Below are 20,675 nucleotides of genomic sequence, written 5' to 3'. Positions count from 1 at the left end.
CCGGCGCCGCAGAGGCCGCGGGCAGCTTCGCAACCCAGCGCTCAACCGCTGCGCCACCGGGGAGGCCCCAATTGGTTCTTGAAGCCAGTCATGTACAGTGTCTCCCCTACCCCAACTAAAAAAAAAAAAACAACTTTGACTATTCGTGTGTCAGCATGTACTGGTATATGACAGGATGCAAACTATCCTGAAAACAAGTGATTTATGATTAAGTTGGTTTTTTTCCCCCTTCTAGTTAAACCGCTTATCCTAGTCAGCATTTCGATCAACAACAAAGTGATAAGATTTGACTGTAGGTAGTGAAATAAAGTGGATGAAAATATAGCAATACTTCTAGGATTTTCTGAGTATTGCTTGAGCTGGTGGCTAGGGTCTTAGTTTCAAGAAACCTTGCAGATCTTTGGTTTATTTCTAACTGAAATGTTAAGTAGGAAAAAAGGAGTTTAAGGTCAAATTATGTGACTTGGTTTAAGTTATCCTGTTTTACTGCAAGCACAATTCTAGGTCCATTTTGTTTCTGCTTAACTGCTTGAAATCTTCAACTAATTCCAATTCTACAGTCTGCCTGTAATTCCTTTCTCTTTGGTAAACTTAATTTTATCTTCAATATGCTTTTCACTCTTGGCACAGCAAGAACTATTCAAAGATGCCACTTAATGTACCATGTCACTGAGTACTGTGGCCAGGGTGATTTTAAATGTAATAAACTGTCTTCATGTTGAAAAGAGCAAATGCCAAAGAAATAAATAACTACATCTTAACTAGAGGCAAGGGGCAAAACAACTCATGAGTAGTCAGTCTGAAAATGCTGTAGGACTCCACTAAAGAGCTGAATGACACCACTGAAGTTAGGCAGAGAAGCACCCTGTGTGACCAGAGAAGTGTTAGACACTAGCCATATTGTAATTAAAATAGAGTTTATTAACTTTTCTTTTAATATAAACAAGAAAGAAAAACCACATTAAGTTGTAGCATCCTTTTCAAAGTAAAACTGCAATCAATACTTGAATCTCCAAGCTCCAAACTCCATAAACAGTGTTTTCTGAGGTGGTAGATTGTAATTATTTTATACCATTATCATTTATGTCTCTGTCCTTTAAAAATGATGGAAAATGCAGCACTCAATATAATGTGAAGCCGTGCTGTACTGAGAAAGTATTCCTGGCCCAAAAATGCTTTGTTTGCAAGCAAAATTCCTAGGATTACATGTGAATTTCACATAGTTGAGAATACTGATTTTTTTTTTTTTTTAAATATTCAAGGTTAGGTAATAATCTTACCCATCTCCTAAAAGACTGATTCCTTAACTCCCTGCCCTTTAAAGCTGGAGGTAAATGTTCCTATGCTTTTTTGTTTCCTCTTACATAGCAGGTCTTGAAACAGGATACCTACAGCCGGGTTAAGGTGTAGGACAGAAAAGCTGTTTCTCACTTACTTTCATATCGCTACTAGGGTCCAGTTCCTTTCAATTTACTACATGAAAATTAAAACTTCTTTTCAGAATCTTTACCAAATCTAGAAAAAAGAAACAGATGATCAGAGCAGGTAAAGAGCACAACCCTGCAAAGAACCATTTTAAAAGGCGGAGGGCACATCTATGAAGATATAAGGCATCCCTAAAGTTATCAGTACAATTTTAAGCTTTGTTACTTGGAGAAGTGTGAATGTCAACAGATGTAGAAAACATGATTCAAAAGTTTCATTAAGTCCTTTAAGCTTATCTAGGTTTATACATTTATAATATTGAGCTTATACTGTTAATCTTTTGTTTCAGTGTTTGCCATCTCCAAGAGTGGTTCAAACAAAAACTTAGAATTAAAAGCTCAGTATTTTTAAACTTAAACCTAGATATGCTTAAAAGAAATTTAAACTCTCAAATGGTGTTTTCTACATTTGTGGCATTTACACTTCAGCAGTGTGCAGGAAGGCCCAAGAACACTCTTATTAAAGCTTAAAACTGCACTTAGGCTTTGGGGACACCTTGTGTTTCACTCTCTGCTCATTATTACTGGACCACCATGTTGGCTGTAATTATAAAAATATCTTACATTTTTTTAAAGAGGAAAATCATCAGAAAATGAGAAGCACCATTATAGTTCTCAAGAAACGCAGCACGGACCCAACAGAAGTAGAAAATGACTGGTACTTTCTGTGTTTATGATCCCAAACATGCTAATAAGCTAGTAAGGAGTGCTTGCAAAGAATTTGAGAAGGGTTACTCTGCAGCTTTTTGGCTTAAATTGATTGCCAATAATGACTAGCAGCTTCAATGAAATACTGGGGACAAGAACCCTTCCACATCTATTGGCTAGATCTGTTCCTAATGAGTTCAGAGTCCCAGGTTTTAATGGTAATACTGCATTGGATTCTAAAGGCATATGCAGCAATATGGGGGGGGGGGTCAAGAAAAATATGAAAAACAAAAGCTATATAGTGTCTTCAAAAATCTAAAAATTTAAACTATTAAAAAACCTCACATAACTCACAGCTATTGGCCTACAAAGTAAGCAAATTATACATGTGTGGGTTAGGAGCTTTCGCTTTGGAGTGGTTTTTGTAACTCTGTTTACATTAAAAAGGACAGAAGAGTGTGTTGCACTGATAAGGTCCCATTCTTTCCTATGCGTGTCATCCTTGCTGTTCATCAGTTTCTTGAATTCGATGTCTTTCTCTTGGGTGAAAATACTAACTTTGCTGGTTTTTGAGCAGGAGAGGTGATATTCTCCAGTCTTTGCAGATGAGGGGCTCCTGATGTTATAGTCCCTCACAGTTCTCCCTTAAGAGAGGATGGCATTAGAACGCCGAATACCAATGAAGTTATCAGCACTGAATGATCTTCTCATGGCAGCTTTACATAAGTCTTTGTATTTGTCTTCACACAATCTGGAAATGGCCTAGGAAAATCAATCAAACAGAACACAGGTACAATTTTTAAAAAGGGGGGTTCCAATCTCAAACAAAAACACTAAGAAGTCACAGGTCTGTGTTCCTTTAGTTAATTCCTACTTATTGCTACTTTGGATAGCTGAGTCCACACTGCTAGTTTCTGGGCACTGTCTTCCTGCCAATTCACTACGGTAATAGCCTTCAAGGGTTAAGATCAGAATGCTGAAATTGGGTGCCTGTGTTGGGGCTGAGAGGGCAGTTATTTAAAAATTGTGTCCTCAAAGATATCAAAGGTATTGTGACAGGTTCCTCGCAGCAGTATCATCTATTACCTGGACACTTGCAAATAGGTGTTTCTTGGGCAAGTAAGTGTTTCTCAGCTATTCAAATTCTTTCCCATCTTCATTCATTATATATGTCAAGCAAATTTTAATAAGGCAGGCATGTGCTTGACTTTACTGGCAGGAGAGGTCTAATGCCTGAAGCACCAAAAGGTGATATCTCACTTCTACATTATGGAAAAATGTAGTCTTATAAAGTTACCACCAAGTACCACACAAAGGGTCAACTTTAAATGTGTTCATTTCAATTCTGAATAATTTTGCTGTATTCTCACCAAAAGTCGTAAACCGTATTACTTTGTCCTATAGATACTACTATCTCCATTAAAACGCATTCATATTTGAAATGCATTATATACTCTAAATACAGACTCACAGGTTAGCCACTAATGCTTTGTCTAACAACTGCGATGTATATAGAAAACACTGACATGAATTTGCAAACTGAGTTAAAGACAGTTCGGAGTGGTAAGCCGATTACCTATATAGCTGTGATTAGGGATATAACTAAGTTATTCATGTATGATTACACGGACAGGTAGAAATTCAAATGGAAAACCATTAAAAAGAGATTTAAAATATCCTGAATTGTGGTCACAGAAGTAGTACTCTAATTTTCTGTATAAAATAGGATGCTTGTATAAGCCATAACACAGACAGGAAATATGATGCCAAAGGGTAATAATTTCTTCAGTGTGTTGACTTACAAGCTAACCACTTTCCTAATCACTGCTAACTATGGCCTAGCCACATGTGTTGGCATTAGCGCTGAGAGAAAACATCATTTAGTGATTTCACAGCCTTACCTCTAGGTTTTGCGCTCTTTCTTTGCTAAGAGGAGCAAACAGAAAATTCAGGTTGTTGTCATCTGCTAAGGAGCGAAGGTCAAAGTAGTATTTGGCATAAACACTGGCAGGAACATTGATATTAAACTGAAGTAGTTCCAGAAAATGCCTTTCCATCTCATTCCTGGGGGAGGAGGAGACAACAAAACCAATACAGGACAATTTTAGTCAACTGAGCGATCTTCAAAACACCCTTGTGAGCTACTAGGATGGCTATAAATTCTGTTTTGAAACAAATAAAGGCTACCCAGCTGGATTAATACACTAATGTTCAAACAAGGTACAGCTATTTGTGGCCCTTTCTGCATCCCAGCACTTTTAGTTTGGGACAAGGGGGAAGAGGTTATGGCCCTCTTATGCACTCGTGCTGCTGACTCGGGGCTCATTCTTCAGAGTTCCATTAGTGCAGCTGTACGATTCATGCTCCACGCTCACTCACAAGGCCCCACTATAGTGATCAGATGAAAGGAATGATGTGTGCTGTTTATTAGCTCTGAAGAACTTGCAGACATTTTCACCAGGACGGATAACAGGAAGGGGCTTATTGAAGTATAGACTCGCCAACAAAAGGAGTGGGCACATCACCACGGCAACAAATGGATCCATCGAGAGCCAGTGCTATTATCTCTGAGAGGGAAAAACTCTTGAGGCAACAAAGATTCATCTCAAATAAATAAATAAATAAATAAGCTATCTTCGATGGGAAAGGGAATCCTTCCCCCCTGCCCCCATGCAAGGGGCTATGTCAAAGGGCATAATGCAAGTTTCTGTTCACCTTAATCTTACCAGGATTAAGAAACCGTCACCGACAAGACAGTATGCACTTTTTAAATACTGGAAGACAGGAAAGTAAGACAGTTGTCTTGGCTTGACTGCATTCATTCTGTGACGTGACCTCTGATGGCGCACTGGACTCAACAGTGTTTCTCCCACGTTTGGACTGCAACCCGAGGTGCTCAGCACCAGCGCCCTGGCCAGATCAGAATGTGCACACATGCAGGGGGGCAGTTTTACTCAACTGGGAAAGGAAAATGCTCCAAGTGGTGGTCTGCTACATGACCATACAACTGTTTCTGGCCAAATGCCTAAGTAGATAAACATAAAATCAATAAAACTTACCATTTTTCACAGTAACCTCTTTACAGAATTAGTTAAATAAAAATGGTAAATACCTCAACAAATATGAAAAGACTTATTATTTTATTACACTGCTTTCTTGGTTCTGAAGTTTTAATATTTTATCCATGTGATAGGCCAACAAATCTTTGACGTTCTCCTACACAGAGCAGTCAGAATATGAGCAGAGATGAGGCTCATTTGTTGAACTTTAAAAACCCAACTGGAACTACTTCCAAAATTAATTTCCTGTTCATATGGCCATAAGTCTATAGAAATGTAAATCAGATAATGTTTTGATAATTAGCTAATCAGGACTTAATTTACTACAGGAATAAATGCACTTCACTATCCCTTTTATATTTTCTCCACTAATACATTTTAATTGTGTAGAAATACAGTACTTCATAGGATTAACATGTCTATTAATAGAGGTTTAATCACTGAAGAAAAGCATTATGCCTACAGAATATTCATCTTCTGGGTTTTTTGTGTTTTTTAAATGGCTAGATGGCTGAATAGCATACCATTTACAGGCACAGCAAATTTTCTGAATAGCAGCTGCTCAGTTTAACTTATTCTTTTGAAGGAAAATATATTCTATCAAGACACATAAATGTTGAGATCTTTTAAGAAAAGCTGATACACTAATTTTTCAATTTAGACACAAAATGAGACCATTACAAACAGTGGTCAGCAGCAGGGGGATGAAACAAAGGAATATTTAACACTTTGTTGTAATGCTGTCCAACTTCGAAAGATCATCAACAAAAGCAGCCTATTATAAACATAGCTCCTGGTGTTTTCTGTTCAGACACAAAAAGCATTGTTTAGAACTAGTCTTCCTGCAGCTAGAGACTGCCACTATTGCTTCTGGCATACACATTTATGAAAATCCACACATTTTCCTCCATGTTCTCTGATGTTCAAACTAGAGCCAGAGTCTCCATCAGCTTAGCTGTAGGTTTTGAGAAAATTTCAGGGGACAGTATTCATGATCACAGATTTTCCTTTCTCCCTGAGACCAGTCTGAAGACTGATGACAGTGATCAAAGTCACTCTAGTTTCTTCAGCCTCCAAAAATACTTCCATTATTTCAAATTCATTATTTACTGGCACATGGTCTACTAAAATGGCTACCAGCGACATCACCACATTCACCCAGTCTATACTATTACCAAAGGAGCCATTTTCACCAAAATCTACATCAACAGCTACCAACAATCCCTGGTATCTTTTCTCTTACAAGTCCCCTCACTTCCTCACTTGAGTTGTAACTATGCATTTTTGTAATTCTGAATGACTGACCTGGAGTAATGTGGAAAAATGACAACACTGCCATTGCCACGATATTGACCTTCCTATGCTGTTCCATATACTCAAGGGTGTTCTTTCACATTTTCCTTAATGGTACCCACAAAAACATTGTCACTGATGAGCGGGTACTTTGAGAGTCTGCGGGGACTACATCTCTGGTTCATCCTCCCACCCTTAAGGTCTTTTCAGAGCAACCCAGGGGGCCAGATGGAAAGCCTTCCTATTCATGTTAGCATGCCACACCCACAAGGAGCACCTCCTATAGTGAACTGAGAGCCCCCAACAGTGCCGATCATAGAGCTCCCTAACCCGTCAGATCATTTCTAAATACTAATAGAGGAAGAGACAGGAGTACAAGTTTCTCTAACCACAGAACTTCAGATAAAGAAAAAGAGAAATCCAGCAAAATCAAATATACAATGTGTGATTCAGGTTGAAGGAATAATCTTTGAATAGTCTAGAGGCCCTAAGACCTTAAGAGTGGGCAAACACTAATTTCGAAGACCAGACATCTGCTGCTTAAAAAAACAGGCTGGAAGGCAGACAGCTCTATGAACCCATCAAGACGCTGAGTGTGTTGAAGAGCTTGTAAAATGTAAAGAGCTTGTAAAATGTTTGCCAAAAACCACCAGAAAAACACATTTCCATTTACTAAACATATTACGGTACAATGACACATTAAGTCCTACCATTTAATGATGGGAAAGATGGTCATACCAGAGTTGGATAAAGAGAAATATGTAATTTTATGCCTATTTTAGTTCTGGACACAATATAACTTTAAAAATATTTCTTAAAATGTAAACTTTATTGGGGAGCAACTGGGATATTAGAAAATAGAAGCTTCACCAAAACCGTATACACTCACATGTCCTCAACTGTAATGTCCTTGAGGATCTGGCAGTAGTCCACATTCCATACAGCCTGATCATCCCAAACCTTGGAGGCAAGAAGAATGGCTCCCAAAACAATTCTTTTCCAGTTAGTAGGGCAAATGTCGATCTCAGCATAAGTTAAAAGCCTTTCTAAGTAAACCTGCAAAAGTAGAGCACTGGTGTTTGATTCCAGTTCAGTTGAAGTGCTATAATAAGAACTGTTAGGAATGACAGATTTCATCTGTTTTTGACATGCCTTTATTATCACCTTAGATTCTACAGTTTTTGCTCAGCCAGCCAAAACTGCCTACTTCTATTGCTTACTCTGCCTTTGCAGATTTCCAGCACAATTTTGTTTGGTCACACACATGAATATCTCAGCAAACACATCCTGAAGACGGATTATGTTGTTATTTATTATCTTCTTACTCTTGAAGGGCAGCATACACAGGCCTAGTGCAGATTCCAGGTGTTCAGTAATACTGAAGGGCTTACCACGTACAACGTGCCATACCTGGCTGGGAGTTACGTGGTGACTTTATGTGTAAAACCCTGATAATAGCGCTTCTATCTACTCCTTTTCAAACAGGTTACACGAGTCCTTTTGTGGCATCAGCTTGAAGATAAAAACTGGTGGTCAAGAGAGCCTCCCAGTGGCTACAGTGTGGTGCAGCAGGACAGGCAACAAAAAAAACACGTGCGCTTGAGGCCAGTCAACTAGCAGGGACTTCAGTATTTACCACCCTTGTTAAGAACACAATGCAAACAAAGGATAGTCCTATCTCCTAATTTTCACATCTCCATTGCCATTTCATAATTCACTTGTCTCACATAATTCACATCTGAGTCGATTCTGTTAGTTTCAAGGCTGTCTCTGTATCCCTGGGATGCCTCGGAACCTGCCAGGCAGTTTGTGAGGTGATGTCATGATTTCTTTTACATGTGTCAAATGCCGAGTCTACAAAGAACTGGGCCAAATTAACAGCTGCGTAAAGGTTTACGGAGGTAAGCCATGATTTGTTTTTACCTAAAAGGCACCCTGCAGAAGAGAACAGATGCTATTTGACAAAGACAAAAGTAAGAGTATGTTTATGATCTGAAGGTTTTCCAACTGACAGCTCAGACTTGCCAATGTTCTCCTAATTCAACTGTTTTCAAAAACAAATGGTCACTGAATATTTTATGTTCTAAGTGAAATTTTGCTCTCATCCCACAAAACTCAGCACTCTGAAGTAATTTTTAAAAAGATTTATTTATTCATACAAGAGAACACTTTGAAGTATTCTAAAAATGAAACTCCCTACAAGGTTTAACTCTACTTATGCAAAAAATCAGAGGTACTTATATAGCATTGGCAATCTCTCAACCTTTGCTGGCAAATCTGCTTGAATGCCAATACTTTTATTTATAATACTTACCCTTCCTGTGTCAGTAGAATTTCAGCAAGCCTTCTTTTGTAATTAATGGGCACTCCACTCACCCATTTGATGGGGCCAAAAACCTCAGTTTGCGTTACCCTGCTTGAGTCCATCAGCCGTTCTATTAATCCCACCTTCACTGGTAACTTGACTGCTTTCTACTGTCACTTCTCACCGGCTCTCACTACATCTATATGCCACAGCGCAGCCATGCTACGATGGTTTCTTAGATTAAGAGCACATTACTTCCCAGTCCAAAATGTGCCAAAGGGCTCTCATCAGACCAGTGGTCTGCAAGTTACAAGGCATTTCTGTGGCTTCATCTCTTAATACTCTTTCCTTCATTTCTCATGGCAACCATGCCAGTCACTTCTCTGTTCCCGGAACACATCGAAGAGAACCTTTTCCCATCTCATAGTCTTCTAATTGCCACTCTGCCTGTAAAGCCAGAACTCCCTATGCTCCTCAGTTCAGCCAGCTTACCAGTAAATGCTACCTGTATACAGATACCCTACCTCTGATCATTCTATCTAAATTAGTAAGCCCTGCTAATCACTTCCCCTTACCCTGCTTTATCTTCCTGGCATTTATCATTACCTAAAATATGTATCTTCTTAAAAACACCATTAAAAATGTGTCTTCCTCACTAGAATATAAGCCCTACTAAGGCTTTCTCTCTCTTCTATATACCCAGTACTTAGAATAATGACAGAGAATAAATATTTGGTGAGTAGTTATGGAATAAGCACAATTAGCACTGTGACCACATTCTGCTCAAAACCTTTATTCTTGGATTCTCTTTTATTTCTTCTCTCCTGGTTTTCCTACCACCCCAGCCATTCTCTGGAGACTTTTTCCTTAAGTGCTGATAGTCCTTACAGATCTATCTTCTACCCATTATTTATTCTACACACTTTTCTGTATCTAAACAGCTACTGTTAATTCCCCACCTCTAGTTCAGATTTGTATTCCAGTTCCGTAGATTGAAATGACTACTAGGCCGCTGTGTCACCCTGCTCTCTCGTAAGTACAGGTTTCTCCCACTATTTCAAAGCAGAAAGTCCCTATTTGGAATGAGCTGGTGGGTTATTTTGGGGCACAGTTAGCCAGCTTCTGATCTAGTCTTTCCAAGCACTTCTGGTATTATATAATTCCGGGCAACTTCAGGCAGGCACAAGAGTAAAGCAAGGGTGGATTAACACCCACTGCCCAACGAACAGCTACGGTAAAAATTTTCAACCAGGACACACATCAGAACTGCCTGGGGAATAGAGCCTCAGGAATACAAGACTCAGCTTAGACCTACAATGAATCAGGCCCTACCTGTAAACCACATGGTTTTGTGACTGCCCCCACCCCACCAGCACACCTTGTGGGTGTGTGTGGGTGTGTGTGGGTGTGTGTGGGCACGCATGCATGGGCACAATGCAAGTGCCACGTGTGCCCTGAAGTAGAAGGGAGAAACAGGAAATCTCTCCTGCTGCTTTTAACAGCCTATTATTTTGTTAACAAGTATTAATCTTGAATGTGCGCCTCCTGCTGCCTTTGACAGGTTTCTCTTTGAAGTTCTGATAATCATTTCAGGAACCCTTTATTTGAAAACCAGGCCCATACCCCGAGTACAAGATGCTTTATGAAAGAATAAATATCTTACCAAAGTTACTATTGCACATTCAGCTGTTAGCTGAGCGGCACTGAAAAGAGTACGAACAAATCTGTAAATGAATTTGTGTTCAGGGTCATGCTTAAAGTATTCCTCTGGAACCTGTTCTCGCTGAAAGAAAAAAAATGCAACGTTAAGTGTCAATTGAAGAAAAACATTTATGTACACTCTTCAGAGCGCAGTCTTCACACATGCCCACGCGCCCTTAAAAAGAATTTTGCTTAGGTGACATGTCTTTTAGACTTTTAAATATAAACAATGGGATCTTAAATACCATAGTGATCCTCACCACCATTCATTACAGGTACAACCCTCAGAAAATTTATGGGTGTTCCTTTTCACCTTATCTTCCCAAGTGCAAGCTACCTGATTAGGGTGGAAAGACTTACTGATCACCATCTGTCATACTTCTCTACAATCAATTTATGAAAACACATTGTCAGTTTCCTATGACCATAACATTTGAAAGGATGTGCTGGCCCAGACCACAGCCACCGTACACCCATGGCTATGAAGCACCTGAGAAAGTGAATTTTTAATTTTTTTGTTATTTTAATTGATTCACATTTAAATAGTTTTTTTTTTTAAATTTTTTTTTATAGAGGCATGTTTTTTTTTTTTTAGTTGTTTGTTTGTTTGTTTTTGTTTATACATGCACTGGGTACAGTCAGAAGCGCGGGAGGGTGAGAGAATTCACCAGAGCCAGAGCGGGGAGCAGAGCAGGCAGAAGGACCGAAGTACACTGCTGAGAGGAACAGCGGGTGGCAGGAGAGGTCTGCGCGCCATGTGGGACCCTCCTCCGGTGGCCGGGGAGCAGCCCGGTATCGAACCGACGCTGCAGAGGCTGCGGGCAGCTTCGCAACCCAGCACTCAACCGCTGCGCCACCGGGGAGGCCCTAAATAGTTTTCTAACTTTCCTCATAGAGACCATATCTGTTAGGTTTATTTACAGATATTTGCTGTATTATTTGATGCTACTGAAAACTATCTTTTTTTTTTTTTAATATTTATTTATTTATTTATTTATACAAGCACTGGGCACAGTCAGAAGCGCGGGAGGGTGAGAGAATTCACCAGAGCCAGAGCGGGGAGCAGAGCAGGCAGAAGGACCGAAGTACACTGCTGAGGGGAGCAGCGGGCGGCAGGAGGGGTCTGCGTGCCATGTGGGACCCTCCTCCGGTGGCCAGGGAGCAGCCGAGGATCAAACCGGTGCTGCAGAGGCTGCGGGCAGCTTCGCAACCCAGCGCTCAACTGCTGCGCCACCGGGGAGGCCCTGAAAACTATCTTTTAAAAAGATACATTTTCTGATATTTGGGTATGCTCACCTTAGAGTTCACTAATTATGCAACTCTGCAACTCAGTTCTGTCATATCCCTAACACCATACTCCTTTCATAAATGATCAGATACAATATGGGGTAAGGAAGAAAACTTAGAGAAATGATTTTTTATTTTAAGCTAACAGTGATGATTTTCTTCTAGCAATTATTTCAAAACAAATCAGCATGAAATAAACACAACTGTATGAGAAAACTACAATTTCAATAAAACTGACACTTACTGTGAGTGGATGTGATCTCTCATCAAAAATATCCAAGGATCTATTTGCATCTCTGTAAAACAAGAATGTGCAATTAAAAAGTTAATTCAGGAACTAATATCTTAGCAAAGGATCTGCTGGAAGTTGCGGGGGTGGGTGGAGGGAGAAGCTTAACCTTCAACCAAGCAATTTTACAAATTCTTCTCCTGTATTCTCTGACCTTAGGAAGGTCTCCTGACCTCTTTTTACTCCATACATCAAGTTCCGTGAAATCTTTTCTATGATGACCAGCCAGAGTTATACCTTTATAAGTACTGACTCTCCCTAACAGGTAATGCTAATAAACCAAATATGTTTCCACTCCTTACCCTCACATTGGAATACAGAGTATCTTTTAAAACAGTAATGGCTGGCATTTTTATTTTCTTTAGTTCTCTGTATTACATTCTTATTGTATATTCCTTCTTTATCTCTTTTAAATAGCTTGAGTTAAAAACATAATTGTCTTGTTATGTAAAAGTTCCCCACATTAATATGTGCTCATTTAAAGAAACATTGGTTTGCAAATGTGGTCTGCAAGCCCCTGGGGATCCCCTAAGTCCTTTTCAGAAGGTCCATGAGATCAAAACCTTTTATAAGAATACCAAACATTGGGCCTCCCCTGGTGGCGCAGCGGTTGAGCGCTGGTCTGCGAGAGGCAGCCTCTGTGGTGCCGGTTAGTTCCCCGGCCGCTGGCAAGGGTCCCACCAAAAAAACCCCCGAAAAACAAAAAACAAAAAACAAAAAACAAAAACAACAAAAAAACCAAACATCACCTGCTTCCATACTCTGCAAGAATTATATAAAAGCAACTCAAGTAAAACTGCTGGTTTCTGAGCATGGACCAAGGCAGCCTCAAACTACTAACAGTTATTCTATTCTTCACTATCACTTACAATTGAAAAAAAATATTCCTGTGTCACTTAAGATGTCCTTGATAAAACAATACAAATTAATAGTGTTATTAAACCTTGAACCTTCTTTTCAAAATTCTGATAAGTGGAAAGTATTCAATAAGCACTCTGCACACTCAAGGATGAGTGTGTTAAGAAAGGCACTTGTGATTTGTGAGCAAAGTCAGTCACTTTTCATACATTTTTATGTCAAAATACAAGTGATGAACAAAGTGAGACTGTCAGTTCAAGGAGAACAGTTTATTTGTTGCCAATGATAAAATTCAAGCAATCAAGCAGGATTGGAGAAACTGTACCATTTGCTGTAAACATGATAGTTTATCAATTTTTGAGCACTTTTCTGATAAGACTGGTGGTGATATTAATAAAATTAAGTTTCTGACACAAGAAAGGTGAACCAATCCTTTCCAAATGAGAATGCATAATACTGTAAAATCATATGCAGGGTAAACAGCCATTTACCATGCAAAACAGATCAATGGGTATTAACAGAGTACTAGGACACTGATGTGATTTAAAATTCCACTGTAACTAATTTAAGAAACTAGCACTTGTGAACTTTTGGTACACTATCAAAGAATGCCTGAAAGTTTGAGGTTGCGTTTTCATATTGTTTCTTAAAAAAAAAAAAAAAAAAAAAAAAAAAGATTGAAGGGATTGTAAACGGCTGACAACAAAGTTGATATGGACAAATCAATTGTTTTCTATTAAGTCACACATTAAAGAGCTTTGCAAAATCATTGATCAATGACACACATTTACTCAACTTTTTTGGTTGTGAAAAAGTCATTTTAATAAAAAATATTACTTAACACCATGATCCCCCATCAGGGGTGATTTTGTCTTCCAGGGGACATTAGGTCACGGTGGAGACATTTTTGATTGTCACAGATGGAGGCAGGGAGAGGATGTTACTGGCATCTAGTGAGTAGAGGACAGGGGTGCTGATAAACATTCTAGAATGCACAGATCAAACGCCCACAACAAAGAATTATTTGACTGAAAATTTCAATAGTGTTATAAAAATTTTGTCTTAACTTAAATTTGATTTTTAAGTTCCCAATTTTAATTTCTAATAAATATCAATATAATCCAACCCAAATAAACATTCTTTAGGATACTCAATCATTTAGAGAATTAGTAGAATAATCCTGAAACAAAGCATATGATTCCCTTCGATATAATAAAGCACTACACAACGTATTCCAACAATGTCCATAGTTATTACCTAATACTAAGCTTCCTACTTGTGAGTTAATTAGCTGGAAGAACAAGACAGGTTTTAAAAACGCTCCAAAACGCTCACCTGTTCTTTATGTGGTAATATATTGCTAAGGTCACACTGTGGAGGGAAAAAAAAACATTGTAACAATTGATTTTATGTTAGGCTTGAAGAGATTTGTTTTAAGAGGGGTGGGGGGGGGGATTAAAACCTTCCCAGATTCCCACTAGCCTCCAAATCCTCTAATTCAGAAAAATTCATATGGGCATTGTCCCCATTTTCGATTTTTTGGCTTTTGACCAAAACAGGATAACCAAAAGGCCAAGTAATAGGTTATTAAAAGACAAATTTCAGTTGAGTATCACAACACACAAATGATTATATATTTCCCTTATCATCTTCCCTTCCACCCACACCACCTTTCACAGCCTGTACAAGATATATCCATTTGTATTTGTACATATATCCATTTGTATCCATTTATATCCATAAATTCTTAAATTTAAGCCATAGAGCAGGTTTTTGCATTTTTTAAACGTTGTTAGGCTCTGTATTTCAATAGATTTTGTTCACTATCCAGCTACCCATACATTTTTCACCATTTTCCTAAAAGTAAATAATGAAAGTACTCTTTATCAATATAAAACCAATTAAAATTACTTTCATATAATTATTAGACAATTTAATAGCAAATATAGTAAGTACTCACAAACTCAATGTTAGGTCTAGCTCTCCTGAAATAAGCAGTACTAACAATGCAGCTTAATTTCACACAGTAGAACAATGACAGATATCTCCAAAAAAGTTGATATGAAATATTAATGGATATTAAAGTCCTCAGTCACTCTTTGCACTACTGTATTCCTAATTATTTGCAGATGCTGTGCACCAGGCAACAAAGGGTTCTCGTGGTAAGTGACATGCTCCCCTTTGCCCTCAGTGTCTACAGTGAAGCTCAAAATAATTGAGGGAAGGCAAATCTGAATTTTATAAGTAGGTCTATAGAATATTAGCATTTATAAAAAGACCTGTGACATTATTACTTTCAAAGATGGATACTTCTATAGTGCTTCAAATAGTTTCAAACTTCAAATTGATTTTAAAATCACAGAATTGAAAGTGATAGGCTACAAAGGACCACTGAACCTTAGATGACGTTTATTTCGAAAACCCATTTTACAAATAAGGGAACCAAGGCTTAAATCTAGACTGCCAAAGGTCCCGCCAATAGCTTAGAAGTTCTTTTTCTCCTACATCCCACCAAGCAGTGGTTTCCAAGCTTGGCAGCAAGCTGGGATCACCTAAGGAGCTTTAAAAACCGCCTTCTTCCTCTCCAGATGTTCTGACTTAAGTGGCATTGGATATGACTGGGACAGCAGGATTGTTTTTAAAGCTCCCCATGTGACTGCAGTGCTACCTTAGGGAATGAATGAATTAGGGTTAAGATCACAAACATTCCAGATGTTTTTATCCTCACATGCTTCTCCAGCTTGTCAAATAGCTTTGTGAGAGAATGTGGGGGAGGAAAAGGGAGATGAAATGCAGGTCTCTGGAGATGCATATATTGAAAAAAAGTTGCATAAAAGTAATTGTAATAAGGCTCATCACCCTATTGAAAACGCACTACTACCTCATGATTATTTTTTCAAAACTATTCCTAAAAGCCAATTTGCCCTATTTTCTTAGTAAACTTTTACTTCATTAATAGTGAATATGTTGAATGATCATTTTTTAAAACTTAAGAGCAAAAACTTACTGTATTTGCAAAAATTAGCCTTATTTGGGGGGCGGGGAGATAAACATGTCTGAGCAAGGTTAACTTTAAATCTACTTTTGAGTTATGTACTGAAAACATCAGAATCTTTCCAATTCAAAAGACACTGGGACACCAGCCAGAGTAGAAGGGGGTTTTACCCATGGAGTTAGTGTCCTGAATGAATTAAAACAGACAGTGATTACTCAATAGGTGCCAAACGTCAGGACTTCAGAGAGATCTGGGATTCAGTTTCTGCTGAAACAATTTGATAGGAATAATTGTTACACCTGAGAGAACAATATATTGACTGTGAACCTGTTTTTAATTAAAGTAGAAGTTAGTCATAATTTAATTAGCTAAAAAGCTTGGCAAACTGGAAACAAAATTAAGTTTATAAACTGTTTTAAGACAAAAAAAATTAGGGATTATGGATATTAATATTTTCAAGTAGTAGTTCCCAAACTGTGTTCTAGTAAATCACCAACCATATCCCAGGGAGGTATGTGGTGAGGTAAGATTGTGACTTTTAGTAGTAACTTAACATAGTTACAGACATGCTGATTCTCAACAACAAACACCTGAAACATGTTATCATGCAATGTTACTTTAATTAAAAAAAATTCTCCTTGGACTACTCAATGGAGTTAGGGAGCCCTGCATTTTGTTTTTTCCCCCTCTGTAACTAATCTTGAAAAAGTGCATCTCCAACTGTGACCAACGACATGCTCCCAGAAATTAACACTAGTTTTCGTCATCGTGACAGCATTCATCTTTGCTTAAAGTATAAACCTGACCACAGCTATGTTTCCAATCATCTTTTTCTGTTCTCTGCTATGATTTTCTTATATATAGATTGACAATGATGACTTAGAGATATACTTACGTTATCTATACCTCTATACACACATATAAAATTAAATATATGAAAAGTAAAACCTCAGTTGAATAAATTTCATTCACAAATAAGTTGAGCTTGAGAATTTTTTCCTTAACACTGGTTTGATATATTCCCCCCCCTCTGGAGGACAGGAAGCAGAAATGAATTTCATACAGAACTTAAGTGGGGGAGGGGGCAAGAGGGAGGAGCAGGAATCGTGATGGAGAAAACCTGGCAAAATCTAACTAAATTTAAACGCAGATACACTCTGGTGCCAGTAGGGGACAAGCTGTTCTGTCTTCTGAGAGTAGGTTCCAAAACAGAACATGGTATTTTAGGCCTATAATACAAATACAGTTATTTTCTTCTAAAAACATTCACTAAAAAAACACCTCTCCTTGTTATGTTCAAAAACATCTAAACAACAGAAATGTTATCAAGTACAGATGTATACTTTCATAGGGTTTTCTTACTTGCTAACTGGCTTTCCTTTTTACCACATACTGTAAGATGAAATTAGAAACTAAAAATTCATAGTTAGGTTTTTGAGATCTAAATATAGTTGACACCAGTTTCTTAGCCTAATCACCAAAAAGGACAGATGACTGAAATGACAAGTATGGCTAGGATGCTGTTAGCATAAGGGGTCTGTCACTCAGCCCTTGGCAACCTAGTTGTACTCACCATTTTATTGTGGTTCTAAGATTAGGCTGGCTGACTGTGCTGTCATCTAGAAATATTGTTGAGCATGAGCTATACTTTTTAGTAAGCTGCCCTGGAGATACCTGAAGGGGAAGGGAAATAGAAGAAAATGTCACAGTAAGTTAAACCTATAAAAGTGTGGTTTTTTTTTCCCCTTGGTTAAAATGTCAAACAATCAAGCATTAAGATTTTTCTTACATTCCATGAACTGCTTGAGTGTGGTATCATGTGCAGCTCTATGGGAAACCCACTGAGTACTCTAACTGCCACCAAGGAGAGCTGAAAGATAGGTGATTAAAATGCTGCATTTGATATAGTACCTATAGTCAAACCTGGCAAGTACCTATTATACATTCCCTTTAAAATAATGTAAAACTTCAGAGTTTTTTTTTTTTCCTTAAGCAAGGAAAAGCAGTCGAAATTTTCTACTCTTCAACTAGAACAATAAAAAATAATGCTGTTTATATAATATTGATGCAAGAGCATTTTACTGCAGGAAATGAAAACCAATAATAAATACTAGTTCAGGAGACAGTGTGAGGAAATAACTGTTTCAAGGAAGAGGCTGTGTATGCCAGGGCTGGTATGTAACTAACAAGCGAGAGGGACTAGATCTCTATTGGCCTCAATTTCCTTATCTGAAGGATAGAAAAAGTATCACTTTTAAGATTTTCTCACATCCAAAACTGGTAAAACATTGAAAATTCAGCTTTCATTTTATGTTTAAATGCCATTAGACAAACAAGAACCTCAGAGACTACTTTCCATTCAACTTGAAATTTTATTAATTCTCATCTCCAAGTTGTCATTCATCACAACACTCCTGCCTTGTGCATGCTGTGTCCTCAGCCACAATGCCTTCCCTTCTCATTCCATCTACCTCCAGGAGATTCTTGCCAGCTGCCACACCACAAAACTTCTTCCTTTCTCTACTCCTCACAAGTCAACTGACCTCTTGTTACATGATATCAAACTGCTTGAGGGGTTAACTGCTGCACCACCCCCACTCCCCAGGAAAGTTTCTCCAGGAAAGAGAGAACTTTTACTCCTCCTAACTCCAGCTGCTGAGCACAGAACTGGAGACAAATCCCCAGTTCAAGTGTTTTGACAAACTATTTAAAATCAATTATAGAAGGTCACTCTTATTACAGATACAAATTAGAATTTAACAAGTGGTATTGGAGAAGTGACAATGAACTTAGAGACCTTCTAGAGAATAAACTATCTTTAAAACACTTTAGAAGTATCCATTTATTTGTGAAGAGCCCAACAATACAGCAGGGGTGAGATAATGAAAGCCTAACCTATGTTGGGAGAATTCCCTTCCAATAAACAAGGCAAATAAACAAATCCCAGTCACTGTAAATAGTTGAAAGTAACAGCAACATTCTTTAATACCACAGAATACCAACAATTTTAACGCTTGTTTTGCGGATGTTTTTAAAAACTAATTCAGATGCGCCTTCCTTCTCCTGTTAATATAAAATAATTTTCACCATGCTGTCAACACCCTCCCATCATATAAAAAGATGGGGCAGGGAGAAGATCTGGTTTATGCTTTTTAAAATACACAGCCTGTAGCCAATAAACCAACACTACCCATGTGGCATATAAAACCATTATGTTTCAGATGTTTTACTGCAAATTACTTATTCCTTATTAACAAAAAGTTCCAGATGTTATATATTTTAATAGTACCACTATTTGGAGGACTAAATTCTTCATCAAGCTAGAAATGTTTTAACTATCTAAAACTGATATATTCCTTAAGTTATTCAGTTACTGTAATTTACTTTCAGAATCTAAAAAAACCCACAAAAACCAAAAAACAAAACAAAACAAAAAAAAAAAAAGCCAGTATGAAAAATTAACTAATTAAAATACTTTTATTCTAAATGGAAAGTTATCTCTTAACTACTTGTAGGGTATAATAGGGTGAAATACTACAACAAAAAGTCAATATACAAAAAACTTACATAAGGGGAGAATAAAAAATAGGAAAGAAATGCACCAAAATATAGACAAGGTGGTAGACTTTTTAAGTGATATTTGCTCCTACTTTCTTCTAGTTAATTTTTTTTCTACTGTGAATGCATATTATTAATGCTAAAACATTTAGAATTTTAATTAGATGTGGTTTTGTAGCTCTATAGGGGCTCACTTAGTGAATCAGCAATTTACAGTCTACTGGCTAGATCCAACCAACAAACCACTGAATTTATTTTCCCATCAGTCCAGGCCTACTCCCAACTGTTCAAACTTTTTCATGTCTAGTACTCGAGGGTGACAGAATGAAGCCTCTGTATTAGCCATTAGCAGGTCACTTTCCCCTCATATCTTGCTTGAAAATTCAAGACAATTGTCCTTTATGGTTAAAGCCTTGCCATTGCTGCTGGCTCACCACCTCAATAAACCACACTGACATGCATAAGAATATAAAAAAGCGAAAAACACTGTTGACAGTAGAGTGTGTTCATGGGTAATATTTCAATAGACAGGGACAAAGAACAGTATTTATCTTCATTCATTCAGCACTGATGGTAGAGAAGAGGGACATTTACAAAAGATGGCAAGGCTCACTTACCAGTCTTAAGGTTCAATGGCCAAGGATGTTAAGTAATCATACCTGAAAGTCTCAGGAGTCACAACCCAAACTTGACCACCAAAGATCAAGTGTCTGTCAAAATTCTTCTCCGACCCACTGACTTTCCCCCGTGTGCCTACTGTCTCTTATTTTAACCCATTAAAAAGTAATACTGCAGGTCACGTCTTTCCTTTCACTCTTTTTACAAGTCAAGTTCTAGATAAGTTTAGGAATTAATGACGTAATAACTTAAAAGTTTCTAACATTTTATGCACCTAAGAAAACTTTTCCATCTCTGTTGCATATTAACAGGATGATATAGTAGGATTTGTGGTTTGCATAGAATTCTTAATCAAGGCCTTACTACAAAAGGGTAATATGTCAATTACAAGTATAGCCAAAAGTATTCTCTGAATTAATGTCATTAATTATGTTGAATTAAAACCTTAAACTTAGACTTACACTTAAATATAGGTTCTATGTTTGAGTTAAATATGGTGGATGGACCACAAATCTATTTCTTCTCGTCTTCCTTTCAAAGAGTACCCTCTCATTAAAGGCATTTTAAAAGGTTAACACAC

General features: G+C 37.8%; 1 protein-coding gene across 1 annotated transcript in view; it reads right to left on the bottom strand.

Annotated features, from left to right (window-relative positions):
• Window positions 1-936: 936 nt before the first annotated feature.
• The window catches only part of CCNYL1 (cyclin Y like 1), a 35,823-nt gene continuing 16,084 nt past the window's right edge, over window positions 937-20,675 (bottom strand). The window contains exons 4-10 of the mRNA XM_037523936.2: window positions 17,493-17,593; window positions 14,260-14,295; window positions 12,022-12,073; window positions 10,453-10,572; window positions 7,374-7,540; window positions 4,034-4,196; window positions 937-2,894 (exon numbers count right to left, since the gene is read on the bottom strand). Coding sequence (XP_037379833.1) covers window positions 2,778-2,894; window positions 4,034-4,196; window positions 7,374-7,540; window positions 10,453-10,572; window positions 12,022-12,073; window positions 14,260-14,295; window positions 17,493-17,593 — 756 coding nt within the window. The 3' untranslated portion in view covers window positions 937-2,777. The remainder of the gene's footprint in view (window positions 2,895-4,033; window positions 4,197-7,373; window positions 7,541-10,452; window positions 10,573-12,021; window positions 12,074-14,259; window positions 14,296-17,492; window positions 17,594-20,675) is intronic.

This window comes from Talpa occidentalis, unplaced genomic scaffold (assembly GCF_014898055.3).
Source record: "Talpa occidentalis isolate TD23 unplaced genomic scaffold, MPIMG_talOcc4v2.1 talOcc4.3, whole genome shotgun sequence".
NCBI classification, from domain to species: domain Eukaryota; kingdom Metazoa; phylum Chordata; class Mammalia; order Eulipotyphla; family Talpidae; genus Talpa; species Talpa occidentalis.
The sequence above is the reverse complement of the archived record's forward strand: the minus strand, read 5'-3'. Positions and strand labels throughout refer to the sequence as shown.